The sequence below is a fragment of the Cyprinodon variegatus genome, unplaced genomic scaffold, assembly GCF_000732505.1.
Source record: "Cyprinodon variegatus isolate N-32 unplaced genomic scaffold, C_variegatus-1.0 Scaffold954, whole genome shotgun sequence".
Classification (NCBI taxonomy): domain Eukaryota; kingdom Metazoa; phylum Chordata; class Actinopteri; order Cyprinodontiformes; family Cyprinodontidae; genus Cyprinodon; species Cyprinodon variegatus.
Genome location: NW_015151407.1, coordinates 190,910 through 201,019, shown reverse-complemented (window position 1 = coordinate 201,019; position 10,110 = coordinate 190,910). Strand labels below are relative to the sequence as shown.

General features: G+C 35.9%; 1 protein-coding gene across 2 annotated transcripts in view; it reads left to right on the top strand.

Annotated features, from left to right (window-relative positions):
- The first annotated feature begins 907 nt into the window (after nt 1-907).
- Nucleotides 908-10,110, top strand: part of polrmt (polymerase (RNA) mitochondrial (DNA directed)) — a 71,031-nt gene continuing 61,828 nt past the window's right edge. Inside the window, exons 1-4 of one of the 2 annotated variants that reach the window (XM_015398712.1) lie at nt 947-1,082; nt 2,406-2,504; nt 2,720-3,552; nt 5,055-5,188. In XM_015398712.1, the coding sequence (XP_015254198.1) occupies nt 947-1,082; nt 2,406-2,504; nt 2,720-3,552; nt 5,055-5,188 (1,202 nt within the window). Of the gene's footprint in view, nt 1,083-2,405; nt 2,505-2,719; nt 3,553-5,054; nt 5,189-10,110 lie in introns of both variants that reach the window. The other variant, XM_015398713.1, reaches the window with a different exon arrangement.

Genomic DNA, 10,110 nt, shown 5'->3' with positions numbered 1-10,110 from the left:
CCCTTGGTTTGAGAGAGATGGATGTGTCTTTGTTCCACTTTTCATCTTTGCTACAGAGCATCCCACCCTGTCATGGGATTTATTCTTTTATTTGTGGATAATGGAGTAAGGATCTCCTAGAATCCCATTAATTATATATTTCTAATCAAAACTATGTTTTTAGATTTATTGTCTAGGCTTAATTCTGCTATATGAATGTCATTATTGGTTGTATTTGAAGCTGTTAATATTTTGCCGCTATTTATGTAAAATTAATAATAATCTTTATTATTGTTATTGCTACTGTTAAATATTTCTAATATTTTAATGACTTTGTATTTAAGCGTTTTCTTCTATGTTTTGTTCCTGTTCCTCTTATTATTATCGTATTGTTGCTCTCATTATTAATCCTATAAATAGCTTCACAGTTGGAAAAGCCTATCCACATATAATATAATGTAATATTATGTAATATTATAAAATTTAATATGATATTATGTTATATTATTACACTAGTATAATGTTATAATATGTTATTATAATATAATATAATACAATACAATATAATATAATATATTATATTTTATTTCATTTTATATTATATTTTATTTTATATTATATTATATCATATTATCCACATACAAATGAGAATAGTTTTAGGCAGGCCTACAACTTTGTTCATCCGCAGACACATAAAAATGGACTGATAAAAAGTAAAACAATTCAATTATAAAGAACTAACTAACTAACTAACTAACTAACTAACTAACTAACTAACTAACTAACTAACTAACTAACTAAGGTCCTTTAAAAAGGAACTAGCGGCCTTCAGATTGCTGTTCGATGTTATCTGCGCTCTTCTCGTTAGACCTGGGATATAAAACATTAACTCTGCTCTTGATTAGCCAGGTCTGCTCTAAGATGGCCGCGTAGTGCTGTTGGAGTAACGCGGCTGTTACATGTCAACATGTCTCTCCTCAGAGTTTGCTCCACTTTAGGAAGGAGCCTTGGTCGGCGCAGTTTAGCGGACGCTCGCAGGTGTTTAGCGGAGCGCTGTCAGCTTTGTGTGTCGGTGAGAAGCGGAACAATCAGACGGATATCAGGTGAGCAGCAGGAGGGACCTCTGCTGCCTCTGGATGTAACAGTTTATCCTCTATGAAAAACTTCATTCTGTACAGTCGAGGCTTTTCGTGTCTGAAAACACTCTTATATTCAGGTTTTTACTTAAAACTTAATTATTTCAGCCAATATCTTTGTTAAATTCCCGACTCTCGACTGAACATTCCTTCCAGGATGCATATCAGAAAGAGATAAAATCACCTATTTCTTAGAAAATGTACATAATTAACCACCTGCAGTCAGTGCTGTCGAGGCGGACATTACTTAGCGACCAGCTGTAACTTTAGTTGGTAAATAAAACGCCGATGATTAAGATCTCTTGTTTCTTCGTCCTTGGGCAAAACAGGCTGAGCCTCCATTTCTGCCTCATGTTTACAGCAACGCGAGCTTCTCTGATTAGTCTGAGCATCAGAATATTGGTTTTAAATTTCAGTTTCTTCCCGTTTCTCTAGTTTATAGATGTGACAGAGGTCCTGGTCATAATGGGACAGTCTTTTATTGCAGATGTCTGTTGATCTTCATAAATTATTAAATTGGTTTAAAGTCAATAATTAGATCTTCCTGTCTGATGTTGCTTGCATCTGTAGTCAAAACAGAACTTGGGAGGTTGTGACAAACAAGAATTATTGTTTAAAAATTGAAGGAGAATGTATGAAATATTATAAATCAAGCTAATGCCAAATTGGGGTTTGGTAAAGTGCTGCAAAGAGTTTCATGTTGGTGATTTTAATTGATTTTTTTTATTATTTGTGAGTGTAGTAATGTTGGAAACAAAATAGTAAATCAAGACACTGGAAAGGAATGAAGCTTATTTAGAATTTTTATCAGTTTTGTTGTGCTTTATGCTACATAGAGTTCATTTAAAGAGTATTACAATATCTGTAATAGCATTACAATATGACAATATCTGAAGCTTTAACCATAACTGTACAGTTGCACAATAGTTGTGTCAATTTTATTGTATGAATTATTGATGCAGTTACAAGTGGACTTTTATATTCTAAATAAATCCATTTACACTCAAGGTTGTAGTGGCATATTTGGCCATGCACATACAGTTTCTAGAGATTGATATGAATTGATCAAAAGCTCAAGAGGAGTTGGAGGGACTGTTTGATAATGGAAAATAGGGCAGGGGCAAGAAAAAATAATCATTCATATACATGCATTCCAAATTAGACCTGTCCTAATTTAGAGTGAAAAACTAACTCTTTGGTTTTTGAGATTTAGAAACATTTTTATATTTTATTGGAGTTAGTGGTTGTCTTACTGATAGATGAACCTGACTGTTGTTTTTATTTTTTTAGGAACACCTTGGTACCTACAAAGAAGAAATGTTTCAACCGTTATCCCAAAATCAGAGGATGTAAAGAAACGTGTACATGAACAGTCTCAGTTGTTAGATGGTACGTTTGCTTAGATCGCATTTATCATTATGAATTCTCACTATAGGTCGGAGAATCAGTTTCTATAGAAGTCCTCAACATGTATGTTGCAAGGCAAACTTATTTTTTTTAAAAGATAATGCATTACTAGTTAAACAACATGCTAGTTTTCTAAGGTAAACACATTACTTTATTTGGACTAATTCGTTTTTGTTTTTCACTTTTCTTTTACATAGTCCTTGAAGCCAGGATCCAGCAACTTCAGTCCGACGTCGTTTTAGATGTCCAACATGCAAAAGTGCAATTTGTTAAAGCCCCCTCTTTTGAAGGGGGTGTTTCATCCGGAAGGACTGCAAAAGGATCCTCTAAGGACAAAAAGGACATTTCTAAATCTGGACAGATGGTTACGAAAGGGGCCTCTAAGTCTCAGCCCAGTCGCTGGATGGAAAAATTATCTCAGGAGAAGAAAAATAAACTTAAGAAACAGCAGGACGTCCAGCAAAAAATCGTTAAAGAGAAGCTCCCAGGGAAATCTAAAGGTAGCAAAAGCACCTTAATGCCAACTGGTACAACACACAAAACAATATCTTCTGCAGCAAAGAAGAGCAGTGGGGGCGCCAAGCTGTCAGATGAAATGCGTGCCGCAGTGCCTTCGGTAGCTGCTGTCACTGCGACCGGCTCAGCAAAAGCAGCTGTGACACCTAAAACATTTAAGCAGAAACGGAAAGACTCAAAAAATAAGGGCTCTGATAAAGAAGCTTCAAAAACGACTGTCCCAGAGCACAAAGACAAAGACCTTGCTGAGGTTGAGGAGCTTGAAAAAAGACTCAACCAGCAAGTACAACATTGGACGTGTTTGAATAGCTCAGACAGCTTCCAAGAGAGCGGCGCGTGCAGCTCAAATGGGGACACCCAGCTCAGCATCCGCTCCTACCTGGAGGCATGTGTGTTTGTAGGGGATATTGAACGCTCGCAGAGTTTCCTGCTCAGTCAGCACAGAGTTATGAGTCGACGTAAACATCTGACCACAGATGTTTACAACATTATGATGAGAGTCTGGGCCAAAAAGGTAGGTGCCCCCTTCTGTTAATTGCTTTAAATGTAGGCATGTTACAACAAACCTCCTTAAGTTTAACTGGGGGTTTTATGTGGCGATAATACAAAGTAGAGCAGACATATCAAGAGGAAGGGATAGCGTACCTGTCCTTATCTGATTCTCTGCAGTGCGTTTAGGTGTAATATTGGACTATAACACATCAATATGCTCTTATCTAAGTCAATCCAGTACCTCTGGACATATGTACAGCATTTGTTTTCCCTGCTTGTGGGTGAAACTCAAGCCCCCTAAATAAGGACATATAAGTCCTTATTAATGGAGCTAAATTTTTCCCCATCCATCTCGCATTTAACTTTTAGAATCGTGTCTTGTTAATTACGGAACATCATGTCTGTACGACGGAGAATTAGGGCCAGGCTAGAGAATTTTTTTTTTCCTTCTATTTCGAGAATAAAGTCGTAACATTATGTGAATAAAATAGTAACATTACAAGAATAAAGACATCATACCACAACCCGTTTGAGAAAGAAAGCTTCAAGCTCTGACCTGCATATAATGGCCGACCAGCAGCATCAAACAACAACCTGAGTACACTTTGACCTACTGCCCAATTTGATGCTGATATGCTAAATGATTTCCTTATTTGTCAAATCAGAGCCAACGTATAACTTCACATAATGCTCCACATTCCTCATTTTAGGGAAGAAAGTGCTTCTTGTAGGAGTTGTCATGAAATAAAACTTGTTTCACATAGTTTTAGGACTTTATTTTGTTAATATTACACCTTTATTCTCGTAATTTCACAACTTTATTCTCGGAATTTTACAACTTTATTCTCGGAATTTTAAGACTTTATTCTCGCAATTTTACGACTTTATTCTCACAATGTTATGATTTTATTCTCATAATTTTATGACCATTCTCGTTACTACTTTATTTTCAAAATAGAAGGAAAAACATTCTCTATCCTGGCCCTAATACTCTGTCGTATGTCTGCCATTGTGCAATTTTTTTCCATTTCTTAACGTTAAATTTTGCTCCATCTTTTAAGTTCAGTGACCTCATTTTAGAGAAATTGTCAGAGTTTTACATTTTTATGTTAAAAATTATTCGTTAAGCACCCTAGGCCTTCAGAGAGCCCCTAAAGTGGAAAAATATTAGGAGGGGTACCAGAGTAAAGGGGGCTTGATGCACTCAGATGCTACACTTTTTTTTATTGTAGAATATTTAGAAATTCTTGTATTGTTTTTATTCCACTTTGAAATGATGCATTCATTTCTGTCGGTCTAACAGACAAAATAAGAATTATACTTAAACTATGCAGCTGGGAAATCTTGAGAGATTAAGTTGTCAAAGCAAGTTAATTTCAGAATGACATCTTTCTAAAACAGTGTAAGTTGTGTATTCTTTGCACTGCATGCTTGGCCTTTGGATATTATATAAAGGCTTGTGTTGTAGTTTTCTTTAGCTTTAATATCACCTCAAACAGTACTGGCTATTTTTTTTTTCTTCAGGGCCTGTTGAATCAGATCGGCCGCATCTTCATACTGTTGGAAGAAGCTGGTCTGAAGCCAAACATCGGCTCCTACTCTGCTGCACTGGAGTGCATGGGTCGCAGTCCAAACTGCTCCCCAAAAGTGATTTCAAGGTACCTTTTAAAATGTGCAGATTTCTTTACAAAAACAGATCACAAAGGAATGCATTTATCTTTTATAATTTTATTCATGATTTATTTTTTTTTACATTATTACCTCTTACCAAGTGGTTATATTCTTAGGAAAATTTGTACCTTTGTCTGTTAAAAGTTATGGACAGATTTTATTTAAATTTTTATGCGGCCTCATGCCAAAGAGCAATTTATTTAAATCGGGTAATTATTCAGATCATGTGTGAGTTTTAGCTATAGGTCACAATTTGGGGCAACATTTGCTGCTTGGTGGAGATCTGCCTCTTTGTATGACTTTTTAGGTCTGTAGAACTTTTGTCATCAACAAAGTAAGAATGATCTCCAGGTTGGTCAAAGTTTTAAAGAACAGTAGGTTGTAGCAATACCAACTCTTTCCCCTAGAGGTCAGGCTGAGGGCATCTTTGCAATTTCCATTGTCATATTAAAATGAAATATTAATCTGTCTGAATTATCTGTTGTGGTAGCTTTTTATTTAAAATTAAGATTTACGTTAATCAGCCTGGTTATTACTAGGGCTGCAACTAATTATTATTTAGCAAAACGATTAATCTGTTGATTTTTTTTTTTTTTGAAGAATCGATTAATAATCAGAAAGCCAAAGGTTTCCTACAGAAGGTTTTTTTTTTACTAAATTAAACCAGGTGAAACCAGAGTATTTCCACTTGAGGAGTTCTGGATAGAGCATATTGACAGAAAAAGTTTTTTCTATCTTTAATGCAAAATGTTTATATATTTTTTACAATTTTGACATGAATACATCTCTAAGCAGGTTGGTCTATCAGCTAAAGGCGTGTTTTATAGTCTTTATACTCCATTTAATAATAATTCAATTACTGAATTAGTTGAGGATTATTTCAATAATCGATTAAACTGATTAATTGTTTCAGTCCTAATTATTACATGCAATGACTATTTCACTTGGTGTTCAACCCATCTGTGAGGGACCAAGCTTAAATAAGGACAAAAGGTGTTTCAAAATTGAAAAAAACTTTGATTTAATTATGTCAAAAATAAGTAACAAAGGCTCAAAAGGTAATACAAAATAGTTTAAATAATAAATATTAACCCATCAGCTGAGGACAACTAAACAATCATCAATTCAAATAAAAAACTGACCTACTGATAAAGAACAGAGGCTCTTTAAAAAGGGATGGAATAACCTAAACTTTCCACATGTGGGAGGCACAATTTAACCAAGAAGAAATAAAATATAGATATAAAACTAAAACATATTAAACATGTAATACAACTCTTTAAATTAACACAAATAATAAGTGAATATTAAGGTGACAAAATAACTAAGGTCAACTTAAACTAAATTCCCCCCTCAGTTCTTTGGGAAAGTGGTTTGTTCCTAACTTCCACCTCCAGCTGATCTGCATTTGCAGAACCTCAAAGAAAACAACCTTTCAGAAATATTAACCAAAGTGTGCAACCCTTAGAAAATACACATCTAAATGGAATTACAAACTAAATCTGAAACTAAATATGAACTATGAAATTATACAAACACTTTGTGGTGGAGGTAGAAGGGTCCATACCATCCTAAATCTCCCTGATATGGCTCATGGCTTCTAGAGGGAAGTGTGGTAAGAAAAGGATCAATTGCCATTAAACAGCTGGTGTCTTCCAAGGCTTCATATTAGATTTTTTTTTTTTTTTTCCTACACATAAGATTAGTCTGGTGTTATTGTGGCTGCAGGGTGTAGTTCCTCTGCAATTTATCTTAATGTATATTTATTTTGTCTGCATAGAAGTAACAATAGAAACAAAATGTGGCAAATAATAAAACATGATTTGGAATAAAAGTAAAAAAGGTAGTTGGAAGAGCTAATCATAATTTTTTTTTTTTTTTACACCACCGTGTGGCAGTTCCCCTGTGTTTTATCTTATAGTATTTCAACTGTTACATTAAACAACACTTGCGAAAAACAAACACAAAAAAATCTAATTATGAACCAAGACCTACAAAAAATGCAAAAAGGTTTTGATTAGAAAAAGCCTTAATATTACATTTGTTTATTTGTTTATTTATTATTAGGATCCCCATTAGCTGTGCTTTACACCCAGCTACTCTTCCTGGGGTCCGCATCATTAAAATACAGTATACAATGTAAATTCATGGACATGTTTGACAGATGACAAATATCATATACATATCAATAAGACTGAACATTCATCTGTTTCATCCTCTTTTTTTTTTTTTTTTTTTAGAGCTGTATTAACTTTTAGGCAGTTTCATGTTTAACCTATTAAATGTGATTAGACAAAAAAGAAGTCTGCCAACTGTTCAACTTTGGTAAAGTTGTCCCTTAATTGAGCCTCATTTTATTGAAACATAAACCTCCTTTGGATTATTTCCATGAAATTCTTTAAAGTCGTAGGGAAGCGGCTGTTCCAACCGTTGCAGTTCCGAACTCTCTCGAGTGGTGCCCGACTTTTCATTAATTTAATAAAATGAATGTGATTGGTTGATTATCAAGAGGGAGGGATTGTTGCGGCCAAAGGTTCGCAAGCAAGTTTGATTGTCCCCGGTTTCTCGGAAGCATCTTGCTAACCAGTTAGCAACTTAGTGCTAGTAGGTTCTCAATGGCAAATTACATTGGGACCAAGTAGCACTAAATTTGTGACTTAGAACAGACACTGTCAAGGAACGCTATGGACTGAAACATGCAAGAGGAGGAAAGTTTTGTGTCGGAGGTCTTGTATGAGTCTCCTCCGTCATACATTTTTTATTTAGAGGAGGAAAGCGGGGAGAAAGTTGTTGTGGAAGAGGTCACCAGGGCGGCAGAAGCTTGGTTTGGTGTAGAAGGCTTACAGGGGTACATGTTTGAGCCCTTGCTTCGCAACACTGCCAGTTCTGTTAGCTCTATACCTGCTGAAGACACAGATGTCCATCCCTGTTAACACTGGGATGTAATTCAATGGTAAAGTAAATATTTCTTATTTCAACCGTTGCGCATATTAGCTGCAACATATGAATCAAGATGCTATGACTGAAAGAATTTGATTAACAGATGACTGTTGATATATGATTGGACGTATTTAGGTGTACAACCTGACGTATAACTAACTGGCCGGCATAAAATAACGAAAAAAACCCAACACAGATTATAAGATAGGATTTTTTTTTAAATAGACATTTTCTAACTTTTGGGACAACATGGTTTTATAAAACGTACATTTATATACATGTTTAAGTTAGAATGATTTGAAATTGAAATATGACTTCCCTATGACTTTAAGCTGTGGTTCTAATCAGGGTAATGACTGGTTTGTGAGACATTTTGTTCCATCCAGGCCCCAATACCCTGACACAGTTGCATTAGTAATGTAAAACTGTGTCCTATTTATGTCCTGTTATGATTCCTGTTTCGGTAACCACATACGCAGGAGTCTATAAAAACAGATAATGGGAACATCAGCTTATGCTCTGTGGTCCAATAGCAAGCCAGGTGGCAGGGTGATAAGGTTGGCGGTGGGATCGGGTTGGTCCATCGATCTCTGTAAACTGATACAAATGTGACATTGCGGTTCTGCAGCCTTGCATTCTTTACCACGCTTTCTGTTATTTGAAGTTCTTCATTTTTTAGTTTTCCATCTTTTTATTTGTAATCTCTGTTCTCCCATTAAGTCGCTTCCACCAAATCCTCTCCCTGAATGTACCTTATTTTAGTCTCTCTCTCTCAGAGCCATATGTGTCATCCCTTTAAGATTTCCTTTTTGGAAGTGCTGTGTCCTCCAGAGCTCTCTGTGTTCCCCAGGGTGCGGCCAAGCAGTCACCAGGCTGATTATGCTCTATCTGTCAACCTCTCTGCCCTTTTTGTTCCTCTGTACCACACTGCCACTTCCCAGACTAATCCTGCCTTTGTTCGAGACTTTCTCATTTGCTCAGACCAAAATTGCACGTTTCAGCACGAGTGTCTCCAAGGCAGGGGGAGAAATACCATGACCCCTTTGTATCACTGTACGGCTGTAGGGTTGCCATGGTCCTTTTGTTGTTATGCCGAACAGATCTTGGCTCTCGTCTGATTAGGGTTTAATAAGTAGAAGCTGCTGAGCTAGAGTTTTCTCTTGATGCTAATTAGCTCAGTGGTATTTCTAATTGTCTGGAGTAAAAGGTGTGCAGATTGAACCCGAGTTCTGCTGTCCTCTGTGTCTACTGATAAATGGTTTTCTTACTCTCTTCTCTTGGCTTTGTAGTGTTGTTGTTGTTATGGTGGCCAATAGGGGGCACTCCGAGAAAACGGACCAAATTTTATTTATCATCCCTGAAAGTTTTTCCAAGTTTACATTCTCAGGCAATTGGGTGAAATGTAGCCAGTTCTATATTTATCGAGCATACATGGTAAATATGACACAAAGTAAAATGTTTAACTTAAAGCTGTTTCAAGGGCAGTTTTTTCTATAAACATATTCTGAACAGCATAACCTAATTTATCTTGGAAGACAAAATATGTCATTTGCAGTGCCTTGCAAAGCTATTTATAAGCTACAAATATTTTAACATTTTGTCATGCTACGACCACAGATTTAATACGTGCTAAAAGTATTTGCTCACCCATCTAAATAGCTGAAATCAGATTTTATAATAACTACAATGGCCAACGCTGCATGAAATCAAGCATGCAACTTTATCGACAAGCATTTTTGAAAGAACAGGTCTCTCTTAGGAGCTCAGTATATTCCTGTGTGGTTCTCTGACATATTGCATACACAATGTGCAACGAGTCCAGTCAATGAATGTTCTCACTTTTAAATATTGCCCTGACAACTTTTAATGGTAAAAACATAAAGGCAGTAACGTTTCTAGAAAGGCGGCTTCACTCACACAAATTCACTTCACAAATAAGATACATTCAAATAACACTTATATAGTGGAT